Source organism: Aotus nancymaae, unplaced genomic scaffold, assembly GCF_030222135.1.
Source record: "Aotus nancymaae isolate 86718 unplaced genomic scaffold, 86718_ANA_hifiasm-v0.15.2.pri h1tg000007l, whole genome shotgun sequence".
In the NCBI taxonomy this organism is placed as follows: Eukaryota; Metazoa; Chordata; class Mammalia; order Primates; family Aotidae; genus Aotus; species Aotus nancymaae.
Genome location: NW_026988418.1, coordinates 46,858,110 through 46,875,713, shown reverse-complemented (window position 1 = coordinate 46,875,713; position 17,604 = coordinate 46,858,110). Strand labels below are relative to the sequence as shown.

The window sequence follows — 17,604 nt, the reverse complement described above, 5'->3', positions numbered from 1 at the left end:
TGATGCAGTATGCCACATTTTAAGTCTAGCAATAATTGGGTAGAGGCAGGAGGGAAGCTTCCGGGGTTTCAATAATATTCTATCTCTTGGTATGGGTGATAATTCACACAGGTGTTAACTTTATCAAATTCATCAACCTATAAATTAGGATTTGAACACTTTTGAAATGCATGTTATACTTTAATTAAATTTTACTTGAAAATAGTACTACTGCAACATAGTTTCGCAATTCTACTACACAGAATATTATAAAATAGATCAAAACAAAAACCAATCATAACAGAAACCAAAAAACTTACAGCTCCCATTGTTATTGTCACAGAAATCACTGGGAAAAAACATTTGAAGATTTTTGGGTCACTGATGCCTTTGAGTACAATAAAGATTAAAGATAAGAAGTCATTAACACGTTTGCTTCTCATGCTAAACCTGTGTAAGTAATAGAACAAAAAGGTTGTGGTGGCTTATGCCTGTAATCCCAGCACTTTGGAAGGCTGAGGTGGGTCGATCGCTGGAACCCAGGAGTTCAAGACCAACTCGGCCAACAGGGTAAAACCCTATCTCTCCTAAAAATACAAAAATTAGCTAGGCATGGCAGCACATGCCTATAGTCCCAGCTACTCAGGAGGGTGAGGTGGGAGGATCATCTGAGCCCAAGAGGCAGAAGTTGCAGGGAGTCATGATTGCACCACTGCACTCCAGCCTGGGCAACAGAGTGAGACCCTGTCTCAAAAGAACAGAAAAAACAAAAAACAAGAAAGTTAAATCTAATCATAAAGAACCAAATAATTGTTAAGTCAAAGATTCTAATGGTATTTAGAGAATAGGTTCTTATATTTTAAGCCAGGTTGTGCATATAACCCAGTTTGACCGTTTTTATGTGGTTACATACCTCATATAACTTCATGTTAATACTTAAACATTAATATGCAGACCACAACATTCAACCAAGTTGTATTCTAAAAGCTGAGCTACATTAAATTTAAGTTCTCTGTATCTTGATTGTAAGTAATTATAACATAGCAAGAACAGAAAAAGAACACTTTTCTCTTTTTTCTTTCTTCTCATCTCAGGTTTTACCTAAGACATATTAAAGTTACCTGCCGGGCCACCAAAGTCAACTGATTTGACCACATATACTGTAAATCTTAGGCCAGTTCACTTTAGTACATGAGAGATGAGAAAGGGAAAGAGAAAGTAGGGTCAAAGAGAAAACTGAAAGTGAAGGGGAAAGAGGTACACATTTTTTAAATAAATGAGAAGACATATTATTATAGATATAAAAGACAAGAATACATAAGACTCCAGGGAAAACAGGAGGGGCTGGGATCCAAAGTAATAGTGGAGAGACTGGCTTTGCAGAAAAAGATGTGAAATGTGGTCCCAAAATTTTTCTAACTCCTTATATCAAAGGGAAAAATCTAATTTACCTTCCCTTGATACACTCATTTAAGTGACTCACTTAATGAACAGAATGCAGCTGAAGTGATGCTGCTTGACTTTGGAGGCTAGTTCATAAAAGGTGATACAGCTTCTACCTGGCTCTCTCCCTCCTTCTTGGAACTTAGAAGCCCTCCTTCTTGGGCTTAGGCCCAAGCCACATGTAGAGGTCATGTGTAGGTGCTCTAGTTGACAGTCCCAGGTAACGTTCAAATTACCTGTACCAATATGTTCTCTCAAGTTTGGCTCACATACAACAATGGCTGGCTGATACTATATGGTCATCTACTTAAGAATAATACAGTATAAAAATGGAATATTTATTCTACTAAATAGGACTCTAATAAGATAACAAGAACAGTCTCTAATTTTCTAAGGACAAAGTCCAGATCAAGAAAACAGGTTTGTCACAGACTTAAAGGTTTAGATTCCATAGTTGTCTTACAACAAAACAAGTTTCAGATGTCTCTGAAAAGTTAACATATGAATAGAAGACAACAGTAAATATAACATTAAACTATGGCCACAGAGCCTGGGACTTCATACCTTGTTACACCAGGCCACATAAAAGATTTTCAGGTCACATAAAAGGCATCTACATTGGATTTTCTAAGGCACAACTAATTTCAATTATGCTAGTGTATCAATTCAACTAGTGCATTTCTCTCTTATAAGAATCCCAAATTTGATTCGGAAAATTTTCTGCAAAGATACACAGCATTACTGAATCTAATTCACATTACAAAAAAACATGCCCTATAATCCACTTCTCATAATTGTGCTTTTACTTGTCTAAATCTTTTACCAGACTATGAGCTACATGAAGAAAACTCTTTACTCCCTATTTCATTGGTTAGGAAATAAAAACAAACTAAATGAATAATTATAGCAGGTTAAAATAAAGAAATCCACCAAAAGCAATTTAAGCTATATCACCCTATCAGGGGAAACAATTTATTTGCATAATAGTAGTTAACCTTAGTATTATCAAAAAAAAGACCTATCTTATGAATACTGATGATTCTTTTGGAAAGTGCTGAGGGCTGGAGAGATTATAAAACCTATAAAAAGAGTGAAAAAACAAGCCTCGGTGGTACACACCTGTAGTCCCAGCTACTCAGGAAGATTGCCCGAGCCCAGGAGTTTGAGTCCAGCCTGGGCAACACAGTGAAATCTGTTTCAAAATAAATAAATAAAAATAAAAAAAATTAAGAGAAAAAAAGCATTAAAATTTTCTAGCTTTTTAAATTGCTAAAAATACTACCTAAATTTGTAAACACGTTTCACCTTTAACCATGACTAATCAGTTAAATACCTTTATTGTCTAAGCCCAGTTTATATCAAGATTTTACTATAATTCATTTTACTTGTTCTACAAGTAGCTTTTATAAATTTGGAACAATAGTCCACGAGTTCTGTTTCTTAATTTTATACACTTTAGTGTATAAAATCATAAACTCTAATTTTTCTAAACAAAATACATATATATAGTTTATTCACACACAATATAGACCTCCCATGCTCTTACTCCTATTAGCTGCCCCTGATCTAAACTTTCTCCGGTTCTGCTATACACAAAACACCACAACTACACATAGCACACTAATGGTTTCACGTAAGAGCAGAATGTTTCATGTTTTATTTCTAACACTCTACCCTGATGGTGAACATTTTGATGGTTCCTTTACCTGTAGTACAACATGAAAATATCTTCAAAGATCAGTACAGTGATTCATAAATTTGTCTTTTTAGGTGCAGACGCTTGCTTTATTGGTCTTATTTGTTCAGTTAAGCCCCCTGCTCAGAGGACCAATGGGCCAGCTAAGGAGCGAAGGAGGTGCCTGGAGCCTTCCAGAGTCAAGGCTCTCCAGGGCTCTTCGGCCCATCGCTCATTTTCTGCCCCCCTGCCTGGGAGGCTAGGTGGGAAGGGGCTCTTTGGGGGGTGGGGATGGGTGACTACAGGGGATTTCAGGGTGGTACCCAGGGTCTGCTCTTCACAGTAGGAGGTGGAAGGGATGACTAACTTCATTACAGACCTACAAAAATGATAATATTATATATTACTCTCACTAATTTGGGCTTTTTTCTTTCTTTTTCTTTTTACAAAACAGCAGCAGGAAAGAGAAATGCAGGTGCAGACAAGCCATGCACGAGGCTTCAGACTGGAAGGACCAGAGATGAGGACCAAGGTGTGACTGCCTGACCAGCAGTGCTGTGGGCTGGCCCGGGCTTTCTCCACGCATCCTGGGAGGACTGCCACAGGTCCTGGAGGGAGGGGACAAAAGGCATGTGGGAGGCAGCGGGAAGGGTCCACACGGAAGGGCTAAGTTCTATTGGGGTCCCACTCAGGGAAGAGAACCAGAACTCGTCCCTGCTTGTCAGCCAATCAGCTTTTTCAGGAAGGTCTCCAGCTGATCCTCATCCTTGATGCTCAGAAACTTGTCCACAATGTCCCCATTCTTCATGGCCAACACAGTGGGGACCGCCAACACCTCAGACTCAATATCAAGATCTGTGTGGTCATCAACATTCACCTTGGCCATCAACACTTTCCCATGCTGCTTGGCCACCATATTCTCTAACCTCGGCCCCAAGATCTTGCAGGGTCCACACCACTGTGCGTGGAAATCCAGAACCACTGGCGTCTCACTGTTGACCACTTCGTCTTGAAAGTCAGGTCCATTCTGGATATTGAAGGTCGTTGAGGAGATCCTTATGGTGTATATTGTCCGGGCTGGGTTGGGTGTTACAGTCAGGCCAGCAGGATTGCATTGTGGGGTCTGCAGGGTTTCAGAAGGGACGGGTTGCCACTGACCCTGAGAGGGCTTCCTGGAGACGTCCAAGGCCAGGAACCTCCTCAGAAGTTGCTGAGTCATCTCCTTCCAGAGTAAGCGGAGGGATGCACAGCCTAGCCCTCCCTGCCTGTCAAGGACACTCTTGTCAGAGACTATCATTCCTAAATTGTAGATCAAAAGTTTTCCCTAAATATATTACCATATATTTATTTGCTCAATTGAGGATCATTTGCCACTTCTCTGCCCACACATTTTGTGAGCACTGTCTATGACTTATTCCCAAATCTTGCTGCTTCCTAGGTGGATTTTTTTTCTCTTAATAAATGTAATAGAAGCATTGGATTATAAAGCTGGAAGAAGAGATCATAGTGTCATTATCTAATTCATCCCTCTCAATTTTATACCATCACTTGGAGATACTAAAACATTTATCCAAAGTGAGGTATTAGAACGTATTAGAAAAAAAGGATTTAGATTTTTCTTATTCTCAGTTTATGATTTTACTATTAAATTACACCTGAACTTTTAAATATCTATTTTAAAGGACTCTAGGGGAATAAAACTGACATTTACTTAGTACATTTTAGATGTTCATACTATATTTTACATGTTCTTTCCATTACCCTGAATAACTACAAAACTCAATACCTTAGAGGATGCACACTTAAATTATAAAAGTAATATTTTATTATTTTAAGTTATTTTATTTCTTTAAAAGTTACATTGTTCTTATCAGTACTTTGGCTTTCCTCTTTTCATAACAAAAAGGCTGAACTTTCAGTATGTAGAATTCTTAATTTATGTAAGTTATGCCAGATGTTTAGTTTCTATAGTTTCTAAACAGTTGTCTTAGAAAAGAGGAGTAAAATGAAGATAAAATGTGGAAAAGGTCCCTTGACCAGCTGAGGTCATTTCCCCCCAAGGCTGGGAGATAAAAGACAGTCCACATGTGTGATAACCAATCAGCTATAATTTATCAGAAATGCCATGGGTATCCCAAGTTCAATATGTCCCCACCCCTCTCCCCAATATAATCCTGCCCTCTGTCTTCATTTTCTGACTCTATTACTGGTGTTGCAACCCATCTACCAAAACATTAAAGCTAAAAACTTAATGTGTCATCCCCAATCCTCCTTTTCCTCATTTCACACATGCCATCCGTAAAATACATTCTGCTCAATTTTTCAAATTTCTCCCATTTCAGATCCTTGTTTCCATCCCTACCTCTACTACCTTGGTTCAGAGCCTCAAAATCCCTCACCCAAATTATCATATGAGTCTTATAATTGATCTTGCCTCTACTACACTTGCTCCATGATAATTTATCTTTACATCACCACCAAAGTAACCTCTTTTAAACCCAAATTGTATCATGTTTCTCTCTTGTTTCCAAGTGTACAATATCTCCTTCGTGTCTAAAAGATAAAATTCAAACTCTTATGTGGCCCTCTGTCCATTTCTTCAGTCTCATCTATCATTACACAATGTCCCCTCTTTCTATCACCAACCCCACATTCCACCATTTAGTCATAATGGGTAAATTCCTTATCCTGAATATGCTACATGGTCTCACTCCTTGGCATCTTCACTTAACAATGTTCTGTCTACTCATAACACCCTTCCTCCTATAATCCATCTGATGAACACTTATAATTTTCAATGCTCAACTCAAGGCTCAACTTCTCTTTGAAGTCCTTTTTGAACTTCATCCTCCCCATCCCAGTGGAAATGACCATTCTTTCCTTTGGTTCTCCCACTGAACTTTAATGAAAGAATTCATGACAGGTTTCATGTATTTGTTGACATGTCTATCTTCCCCTTCTGGAATATGGGCACCCTGAGCAGGTACTGTGTCCTATTCAATCTTTATTCCTATAATCTTGTGTAGACTCTGTCACATTTTAGGAGCTCAATTATGTGTACTGAATAAAGGAATGAATGAAGCAATGAAAAAAGAACTATACAGAACATTCTTGAAAGAATACATTTACAAGTAAGATTACTCAAAATAATATGATACTGACCTAAGTATATTTACCTTTCATAAATTTCACATTTTTATATTTAACACAATGTTTTTCATTAAAAATTTAAGATTTATTAATCTGAGGAAATTTGATCACCCATGTATACAGACGTTTATCACCTAGATATACAATTTCATAAATTGTACTAATTTTTAAAAATTAATCTAATGGAATGTCAAAATGAATTATGGTCAACTATTAATTATCTGACAGGATCTTAATAGTTATCCTGGCTTACCTAGGACCTTCTCACATGCTGCTTCTGTCACTCAGCCATGGCTTACTTTTCTAAGCTGGCTTTCATGCCTCTAATTATCCTGCTGCTGGCAATGAAAAAGCAACAATCTGTCTACAGTCTAAGTGAAGGACACTGAGGAGGAGAATAGGAAAAATGGTTCCTGAACATGAGATAATTTGATACAGTAGACAATCTGTACCAACAGAATCACAGAATCGTGGAACTAGATGAGATCATGTGTATTTATCATCAAAATTGCATAACTGATTGTTTTGACTTTACTTGTCTTACACCCAAGAAAGACTTCCCAAGTACTTCTGCATTCTACTGAATTGGAACAAATATCTGCTACTAATTTTCCTTTGATAATTGAAAGGTGCAAAGACATACGATATAAGAAACCACTAAATTTGTTGTTCATCAACATTTAAATCTATAAAAATTTTTCCAATAAGAGAATATTCACTGAGATTATTAAAAACCACAAAATTTTAATTCTAGTACAGCCCCAGACAGAATTTAACTTTGTAGTTAATAAATTATACACAAATTATTGAACTATAATAATTTGTTCACTAAGTTTATAAATGCTTATTCCGAGGAAATGCTGAAGAAACCAGTTAATTCTTAAATGAGAAAAGATAAATCCAACATTGCTTTCATCTACACACACTTGTAAGGATCCACAAATAACCAAGATGACAGAAAGATGGGTTGGCATTTTTATTAAATGCAAAAACAGCTATGTTCTAAGCCTGTGTTGTCCAATATACCAAACACTAATTACCCACATGTAAGTTGAAGATACAGTTTCTCAGTGGTACTAGTCACATTTCCAGTGCTCACTAGACATGTGGCTAGTAGCTACAGTGAACAGCACAGGTAGAGAACACTCCATTATCACAGAAAGTTTGACTGGACAGCGCTAATTTAAATCATGGTGAAATGCAAATTTGCTGATACTTTTTAAATGGTAATGCAAGTTCAAATAATAATTTTTTGATTGACTATTTGGCAAGAAGAAAAAGTATACATTTACAAATGGGAAAAAAATAAATAAATTACTGTAGTAATGAAGCCATTAAGTATGAATCTGAAAAGATAATTTAATGATGACGAAACTGAATCCAGAGAATGGTACAAGAAAAAAAAATCTTTTTCATTTAAGATTTTAATATGCCAAATAAAGTCATGTTTGAAAACTGAAATGTGCTATAATTGATAATAAACTGAAATAAAGTCTAAGCTATTCTGTGTGTCTTAGCATTGGCTAGTCTATTGGATATAGAGACTTTTCAGCAAAGTGGTTAGAATTTCATAAATGTTGCTTCTTGACTTATTAGCTATGCAACCTTAAGTAAGTCACGTAGGCTCTCAGAGCCTTCATTTCCTCATCTGTAAATGAAGAAAGAATTCAAGTACTTCAAGTTTAAAAAGATTAAGTAAAAGTTTATACATGCAAAGCATTAGAGAACCTGGCATATATTAGTCCTCAAAAAATGTTAGTTGTTAAGAAACCTGCATTTTGGTTGAACTAGTTTACTGGTGACTTTCTTTGGTTAATTCTTATTGACTTTCAAATGCATAGAACAGAGAGATACTCTGGAAAACATTCAAAGATCATATGTGAACACTAGGTCACATGATGACTTTATGACTTGCAGTCATGAAAGAATCTACATCCAAATCTCTACCAACACTTTTCTCCCATGGGCCTCAACATTTTTGCAATGAAGGTATAACACAAAGCCCCATAGACAACCTGGTGGTATAGTATTTTTAAAAATGAATTAAAAACCCTTCCCAAGTTAAAAGAAGTGGCATGTGTTTTTTGTGTTGGTGACTGAGGCTGGAGTAAGTAAAGATAAAAGACTGGATAAGTAAAACAAACTTAACCGACAGGAGTCTAAAATTTTAAAACTGAGATGTTTATCACAACATATTTTTAAAAGTTTATGCTTCTGTGTATTAGCTGATGTTTAAATAACTACGCTCAAATTTTAAAAGGGATATATCTTCAAGAGTAATTTTAAAAACACAGAGCAGTTATATATAATAGTACCAGTTATTCTCTCATTAAATTTTGAGATACATCAATACAATTTCCTAATTCACTATAGCAGAACAACAGGTACCCAACTTAATGTTATCTCCAAAGCCTGTGGAGATGAAGATGGAATCTCACCTAGCTTTTAGGTCTTACTCCAGAACATGTTTATTCTAATAGAGGGACAAGTTTCGGTAGAGTACAACACAGGCACCAGGCAGTCAAAGCTAACCAAGACCGTTCTAAATTATCTTTATGCCTAACTTCATTCTTCTGGAATATTTTTAGAACTGAGCTCTGGAATCACCTATCTTTCTGAAGCTTGGTGCTAGCTGAATCTGAAATCTTAACTAACTTGACATTTTTAATCAACTTTCAAATCAAACATTTTCATACAGCAATTTTCAGAGTTCTAATTCCACTTTCCATAATGTCAGCATTTGTATTTTGCCTTTCAGGTAACTCTTATATATACATATTTTCTTTCCCATTAGACAGTAATATTTTTAGCTTTTATTTATAGTCTCTAATTGAAAGTAAAACATTTAGTGAATATTTTGAAAATAAATGTATTAATTGATTATTTAGGGATGCTGAATGGAGTCCAGGCATCAGACTCTATTCCTTGCTCTATTATTACTAACAATATGATCTCAACTCCAGCTTCTACAGAGGTCAGGATCTTAAAAGGGAATGATTGTACAGGCTGACCTCTCACGTCACATACTTCTAAGTTTTCAAAAACATTTTCAAGAATAATTCTTTAAAAAAATACACAGAACAGTTAGGTATGTAATGATAAGAGTTCTTTCATTAAGTTTTAAAATGTAGCAATACAATTTCTATGCTCACTACAGTAGAACAGCAACATATACCTGATAACATTACTCCAAATGAAGTTACAAACATTAATCAACACATGACATTTCAAATAATTTTCCCCATAACACAAAACTTGCTATTTTCTTTTGTCACTTCACAACAGTATTTTAAACTATTATAATAACCTTCAGTTTCCATAAATACTGTCACACAAAAAGCTGACTAACATACTTAAGAACTAGACTGTCATTAACATTTAAAACATAGTAAAGAATTTATTCATAGAAATAATTTAAATATGTTCAAATACACATTAAAAGTTTCCATTTTGTTTTCAGTAAATATTCTGAGGTTATCGCACAACTATGAGCTGCAAATTAATACTGTCTAAGGGTATTAAGTTACCAAAACAATCTTTAGGGAGAATTGTTTTGGTAACTTAATAAAAAATATATAGGTCACAGAAGAGTCTACTATCATTATCAAAAATATAAACATTATACAGGTCAAGACTTGCTAATGAAAACTACTAATATGACCAATCTCCAAGCACACTCTTTTGTAACATTAACACGTTTTAAGTTAATAAAGCTTTAAATTAACACGAAAAATGACAACATGATCAGGTACAAATAATTCTTTACATTTTTTGCATTCTTTATCCTTTCTGTACGGGTAGTTACCATATTTGTGCAATTTTAAAAAGATAACATAGGTTGGGCACGGTGGCTTAAGCCTGTAATCCCAGAACTTTGGGAGCTCGAGGTGGGTGGATCACCTAAGGTCAGGAGTTCCAGACCAGCCTGGCCAAAGTGGTGAAACCGCGTCTCTACTAAAAATACAAAAATCAGTTGAGCACGATGGCGGGCGCCTGTAATCCCAGCTACTCGGGAGGCTGAGGCAGGCGAATCGCTTGAACTGGGAAGCGGAGGTTGCAGTGAGCTGAAATTGCGCCATTGCACTCCAGCCTGGGCGACAAGAGCGAAACTCAGTCTTAAAAAACAAACAAACAAACATAAATTCTACCTCTACGTTGGCTTTTTAAAATCTCCGTATGGCATACTGTGTTCTTAAATAGTTTATATATTAGTTCATCAAACTTTTCTGGAGCTCCTGAAAATTAAAGCTAAAACCTTATTGATGAAACATAAACCATATTATCTGATCTCACTATTTATGTTAAACAAAATGAATGACTAAATCCTTCTAAATGAATTCTACTTTATTAATACAGAAAAAAAGCTATTTTCTTCATGCTAAATTATAAAGCCTAATTCTTATGTTACAACCATAAAAACATTACAAGTAAGATTTACACAAACTAAAATCACCAGGCCCACTTTAAGTGCTAAGATGTCATTTACTCCTGGTGACGTAACAAATACCATTTGTTATTTGGCCATTCTGAATTATAAAAATATGTGAACTTTACAAAGGCAAACTAATTCTTCTTGCACAATCATTCTGATTGACACATATATACATATATATGCATGTGTACACATGCGCGCGCACACACACACACACACACACACATACAGACATCATATAGCCATACAGAAATTCCATTTTCATGATTTTCTACTGTTTGATGTAAAGTGTGGAGTACCCGCACCTTCAGCTCTCAGAAGAAATTAACCGTGTTCTGGAAGCACTTCAACTCCAAATGACCTTTAAGTTTTAAAGGCATTGTAGCAGATCCTTGAATCTAGAGAAAACGCAAACCTGTCTGGCTCTTTCCTCTAATGGATAAAGTTGCTGTTTGGTCTCATTATGTTTTCCATTCCTAATCTGAAGAGATGAAGGAGATCTAAGACAGGGTTGTCCACTCAGGATTAGCCTCACTTGCATAGAGCCAGACTAGCAGCCCCCGCGTTGTGATAAGGTTGGATTGGACCCAAGTGATGGAGGGAGAAGAGCCAACCTTACCCACAGCACTACCTGTAGCTCCAAAAGAGTCGGCGTGGGGGGAAAGCTGGGGTGGGATGGCACTAGGGACTTCTTTCCTCGGACCATATTTGGGGAAGTGTTCCAGAATGTGTGCAAGTCCTCCTCGCTAGAGTGAGAAAGGGAATCCCAAGGAACGCTCTTCCCAAGCTCCCCCCATCCGGCCCTTCGCGCTCAACCCTCAACGCGGAGCTGGAGATCGGCATGGAGGAAGAAGGCAGCTGGTCCCCTCGACCCCCAAGAATGGCTCCCGGCGGCCGCTGCTAGGCCTGGCCAGTGCCCGCGGCCTCAGGGTCTGCGACCCAGAGGTGCGCTCGGTGCCCTGCGCCGGCCCGCCCAGCGGATACCCAGACCCGGCCTTCGACTTACCGCTCTCCACCTCGCTGCCTTTCTTGGCGGTCGCCGCGTTCCCCATGTCTGGGGCGACGGCAAGAAGGGGTCAGGGAGGGGAAGTGGGGGCTGGGGTTGTGCCCGCCACTCCACAGTCTGAGGCAACTCCCGCTTCTGTACCCGTCGGAGCGGTGAGTGCGCCTGGCGCTGGCGCCCTGAGTCCAGGCGGGAAGACCGGGCCGGGTCTGAGAAAAGGGCTTAAGCGAACTCCTCGGTGGCGGCGACGGCGGCGCCGGTGGCAGCGGCGGCAGTGGCGGCGGCAGGGAGACACTCCCCCTTCGCGCGGCCCGCCCTCTCTGCGCGCCCCCGGGCAGCCGCGAGCCCGGGTCAGGCTCTGGCCCCGCTGTATGTTCGCGGGCGGGCGCGCGCACCGGAAGTGACGTAGGCTCGGGACCCCGGGGGCGGGCGTTGGACCCCAGCTGGCAGAGCCTGGGGCAGGTGTCAGAGGTGTCGCAGACTGCCTCCTCCGCCGCTGTCAGGTTAGCGCTCAGGTGCCCATCCCTGACATAATGGGAGGTGGAGTGGGAACCGCTAGCTTTGCAGAACGCAGAGTCCTTCCTCATCCTAGCGTTCCGGTGCCCTGGAGTGGAGTCGCGGGAGACTATGCAGCGGCTCGTGTGGTTTTCCTTCTGTCCCGCCACACGGCGGCTCCTCAGTCAAAGGCTGCCTTCTCCCCACAGTTCCAGGTCCGAGAGGAGCAGCACCTTCGGGTTGGACATCGCACGCGAGGGTGGCCTCTAAGTCTGCATCTGCCAGGCATCGGCCGCGGGAAAAGCCTGGTCCTAGGCATGGTCGTGGTTCGAGCCTCTCGTTCCCTCGGACATTGAAGTATTCGCTCAGCCCACCACGTTGTCCTCGGGGTTAGTAGGCTCCAATCACAAACCCTATGATGTTTTCAGACTTCCCAAGTGGAGATAAAGGAAAGTTTTACTATTTCTGCAGAACTTTTGCTGATGTATGGCATTGTATTTAGCAACTTCTGTGTAGATCTGAAAATAAATACATTCCCAATTGTTAGTTGCGGTTTTATTAATATAAATCTTAGAGTACTTGATTTTGCTGTTAGCTTTACCTAGGTAAATTATGTGGCACTCTAGCATTTTTGTTGTTGCATGTTCCATTGCACCTTGCCCTGTGTTTTCTATCTATTCCAAATTCAAAATAGAAAGACTGTAATTTCCCAATTTATTCCATGTTCCCAAGGCACCAGGCATCGTAGGTGTTTTATGAATACCTGTTGACTTCAAATTTCTCAGACTTTTAAAAAATTTTTCATTACTGACAAAAAATGAAGCGATAAGTAGAAGATTCTTAGTAAACTTCATATTATTGGCAATTCTGTTAAATTAATAATGTATACTGTGTTCTAACTTTTATACAAATAGTAACTCATTTGCTTCTCCTAAGAACCTTATGAGACCTGGTTTTACTGTAATTTTACGAACAAATTAAGGCACAGAGAAGTGACTTACCCTAGGTTACACAGCTGTTACCTGGTGGAAGCAGTATTTGAACCTAGGCAATTGGGCTCCAAAGTCTGACCGTTTGTCTATAATGTTGAACAGAAACTTCTGGATGTTGTAAATTGCTTTCTCTCCATTTGAAATCACATTGACTTGAAGAGAGTGAGTTTACTTCCTAGGGAAATTTATTATATTGTTTTCTGGGTTTCAATTAATTCAAATAAAGATCGGGAAGCAAGGATTTGGACTACATGATGTGAGGATTTGTGTCAGCATGCAACAATATCACAATAATGTCATCTCCAATCATATTTGGTTTTGTATTGTAGATGTAATATTTTGCCCCACATACAAAAAATTCAATAAATAGTGTGCACTAAACCACATATATACCAAATTAAGGGCTTTTGATATTCCTTCTATTCTAGAGGGAATCTTTCTAGAAATTATTTTGTTTACCTTAACTTAGTTTCCCATAGTGTGAAGTAATATGTATTAAATCATGTAGTCTATGAAAAACACCTAGGATAACTTTTGTTATATGATAGGCACTCAGTAACTATAACTCTGTCCCCCACTCCTCAATAACATTGTATTTTCTCACGTTTATGTTTCAACAACAATCATTCAACAAATTCGATTACAAGAAATAGAATAATAATGAGTTTGTACTATATGCAAAGTATTATGAAAGGGACAAAAATGAACAAAATCAGTTCTCTGTCCTCAAGAAGGTTTTATATATGGCAAGATGAATATATAAATCAGTAATTGCGTAAAATGAGATAAATTTGTATTATAGCATAACTGTAAACAATTAGGAAACATAAAGGTAAATGCCATTAAATCATAGATAATTTAACATTGAATTTTTATGTTTAACAGGTGGGGAAGAACATCAAGAACAGCTTGAGCAGAGGCTTGCATGTAAATTATCCCCAGGTCATACTAGACCAGATGTTGTGGAAGAATGTAGTAAGAGTCGCAACTTTCCCACTGGAATGTAAGCTATATGTGAAGGAATTTTGATTTCGTCATCACTATATCTACTATATCCAGAATCGTGCCTTGCATATAGTAGGTACTCAATAAATATTTGCTGAATGAGTGAATAAATGAATAAATAGTAGATTCAGATAAGATTGTATTTATTTAGGGAAATTTTAAATGCCACTTAAGAAATACAGGTTTTATTATCCAATAGAGTACTTGAAGATATTTAAAGAGAGAAGTAATATAATCCCACATTTTATTAAGAAGGTAACTTTAATAGTAATGTGATGGATATGTTGGAGAAACAATAGATTGGCAGCAAGATGACTACTGTAGTAAAAGAATGAGAGGAAGTCATTCAATAGTATATCAGCAGTGGAAGAAAATAGAAAGGATGCATGTCAGATATTTGAATGTTAAGATCTATAGAATTTGGTAAGTGTTAAGACTCTTTAGCATAATACAAATGATAGAGGCCCAATTCAAACTAGCATAAGAAAAAATAAGCAGAACTTACTAGGTCACAGAACCAGGAAATTTAGGTTGGATATGGTCCTTAGAATTAGATAGATCCAAGGCTATATATCTCTATATATTTATCCTTATTCTGTTCATATATTTGACTGTATTCTGTCAAACAGGCTCTCTCCACATGACAAATTTACATCTTCCCAGCTTAACAGTCTAAATAGTAATGCCTTCTCTTTCCCAACATCCATATATTATAAAGTTAGGTAGAATATCTCTTATCCAAAAAGCTTAGGACCAAAAATGTTTTCAGATTTTGGATTCTGGAGTATTTGCATATGCATAATGAGACATCTTGAGGATGAGATCCAAGTCCAAACACAAAATTCATTTATATTTCATGTATTCCTTATACACAGTCTGAAGGTAATTTTAAACAATGTTTTAAATTATTTTGTACATGAAACAAAATTTTTACTGCATTTCAACTTCGACTTGTCATGTGAGGTCAGGTATGGGATTTTCCACTCATGGCATCATACTGGTGCACAAAAAGTTTGACTTTTGGAGCATTTTGAATTTTTGGATTAGGAATCCAACCTGTATATTATAAATATTGGTTCTGCATGGGTCACATTCACATTCTTATGAGGAAAGGAGGCCATGGTTGACATGAAATGAGAGACGTATAATTTGCTAGAAGAAACTGTCATATGGAGTAGACAAAAATAACAGATGCCCAATATAGCGAAAATAAAGACTTAGAGCTCTCAATCAATCTTCTATCCTGAGTGAGTGGATAATGAGATCAGGAATAAAGGGAAAAAAACTGGTTTTTAAATTAGTGAGAGATGTGTAACGTGGGTCATACTGAGTTCGAGTTGGTAGCGGGACTTCTCCATAGGGATGATGAACAGCAGGGAAATATAAAGTTAGATCAATACATGAGTTGTGGGGCACATATTCTCAGACCTCTTGAGGGCTGTGTCAAGGGTCATGGTCACTCAAATTTGGCTCAGAATAAATTTCTTCAAAATATTTTACAATTTTACTCTTTTCATCAGCAATAGTTTGGCACCCAAACATGTTGGGCCTCAGAGAAGACTCAGGACCCCAAAGGAATTGCCCAAACTCAGTGGTAACATACCAGTGTGGGCCCACTGAAGCCTCTCTGACTTTAAGCTTCTCCTCTGGTGGATCTGGTGAGTCCTCCTGAGTCCTGCACCTCCCTTTGGCTGAGGGTCCTTGCTTTATTGAGTTTTTTTTTTTCTCCTAGGAAGATTTTTAAGGATCCCAATTTTGGTTCAGATCCTAATTTAATCCTTGCATTCTAAAGGGTCATTTCTATTGCTTTTATTCCAAAATTAATCTCAATTTGGCTTGTTGGTTCACATTTGAGTGAGAAACTGAACTGTTGTTTTCATAGGTAAATGAGAGACTGCATTTCTTCAGCTCCAGAGAGAAAGGACATTTGCTCCTCCCAACTGAAAGGCACCCCTGGGTGGCCAGGGGCCTCATGGGAATGTCTAGGGTGCAGTGGCCCTACAGGGAACCCCCAACAAAATTAGTTTTAAAAAGGCTTGTCCACCAAGCACATATAGATGCTGGTCACTCCACACTTTGAGCCCACCTGGAGAGAAAAACTGAGACACATGAGATGGTGGCAATGATTGGTGACACATTGTGGAGTCCTGCCCACAAGCAGCAAACACTTTGTTTCACTCCACAAAAGCCCTAGGCCAGAGCTCAATTCCTCCTTAAAAAAAAAAAGTACAGGAAACAAATAATCTAAGAATGAGCAGAAAACAAGGGGAATAACCCCCCTTCAACCACTCTAGGTTTTATGGCACCTCTATTTGTGTAAAATGGAAGTAATACGGTCTTCATGCACATTTACATGAAGGAAAAGGAGCCCTAAGATAGACCTGCAAACGATAGAATTCCTAAGTTCTCTTTTTTTCTCTTTTCTCTTCTGCCTGCTTTAAATCTGCTGTTACTTTTCTACAGAGATAAAAACCACTGCTTGGATCTAACAGGTTTTATTTTTTTTTTTGCAAGCCAGGGAATTTGTATTTATATCATGGCTAAAGTTCTGAAGTAAAAGCTATAGGATCTTTGTGTGTGTGTGTGTGTGTTTATTTAAAAGGCCTTTATAATTTCTGTAATTTTATGTTTATAGAAATTCAATCTGTTTTAATTTCCCTCTAGCACACCAGTACCTAGAGTTGTAAACTTTGCTGATTTTCACCTTAGAGTTGTTTCCTTTAACATGCAAATTTAAGGCTATTTAGCTGACAACTGCCTAGGGTAGTGAAACGGGTTATCAAGAACTTAAAAGTCTAAGATTTAAAAAAAAAAAGAAAAAAGATCTTATGACTCTATAAGATGCATTTCTATTGGCGTGTCCAAATATGTCTATGTATTTAGGTGTTGTGTACACAATATTTCAGCATCAAAAATATATAAAAGAGCTCTAATTGGCTAAAAAATAAAAGCATTTAAATCAGATAATCAAAAGAAATGACTAGTCAAGTGCTTTTTCAAGTTAATGTGACAAGTAAATTCTTTAATAAAAATTCTGGCTTTAAAATTATTGGTAAAATAATATTAGAGATGGTTTTGTGTTTACTCCTGCAGAATTCTATAAGATCAGCCATAAGGGCTATAAAATTATAAAACCCAGCACAAGACAAATGATTTTTGCTTGGATAATTTTTGACAAGTAAGACATGGAATATTCTTGGTTTAATGAAAACAGCTAAATCCTGAGTTATTGATAAAAATAACTTTATATTTAACCTTAAGTTTCTTACTTAAGTAAACACCTAAAATTCACAGCTATAGAAATAGTTAACAGGGAAATAATGAATATCACAGTTTTTGTAAATAATATGAATAATTGTTAAATAAATCAGGTAAATGTAATGGCATAAATGCTTGTAAACAAACGTTATATAATTTAGGATCTAGTGTT

General features: G+C 37.6%; 2 protein-coding genes and 1 long non-coding RNA gene across 3 annotated transcripts in view; 1 reads left to right on the top strand and 2 right to left on the bottom strand.

Moving 5' to 3' along the window:
• The window catches only part of PRKACB (protein kinase cAMP-activated catalytic subunit beta), a 157,990-nt gene extending 146,021 nt beyond the window's left edge, over nt 1–11,969 (bottom strand). The window contains exon 1 of the mRNA XM_012442585.2: nt 11,686–11,969. Coding sequence (XP_012298008.1) covers nt 11,686–11,731 — 46 coding nt within the window. The 5' untranslated portion in view covers nt 11,732–11,969. The remainder of the gene's footprint in view (nt 1–11,685) is intronic.
• LOC105710316 (thioredoxin, mitochondrial-like) lies at nt 3,711–4,818 on the bottom strand. The gene has a single exon (XM_064371657.1). It carries the CDS (start codon nt 4,392–4,394, stop codon nt 3,819–3,821), a length of 576 nt encoding a protein of 191 aa, XP_064227727.1. The 5' UTR covers nt 4,395–4,818; the 3' UTR covers nt 3,711–3,818.
• Nucleotides 11,970–12,094: 125 nt separating the features above from the next.
• On the top strand, nt 12,095–14,971 carry LOC135272932 (uncharacterized). Its single transcript, XR_010340844.1, has 3 exons — nt 12,095–12,185; nt 12,387–12,566; nt 14,055–14,971. It is a non-coding gene; the product is annotated as an uncharacterized LOC135272932 (long non-coding RNA).
• Nucleotides 14,972–17,604: the final 2,633 nt, after the last annotated feature.

Coding starts and splice junctions, on each gene's coding strand:
- LOC105710316 (XM_064371657.1), bottom strand. CDS start 4,394: ATGATAGTCTCTGACAAGAGTGTCCTTGACAGGCAGGGAGGGCTAGGC.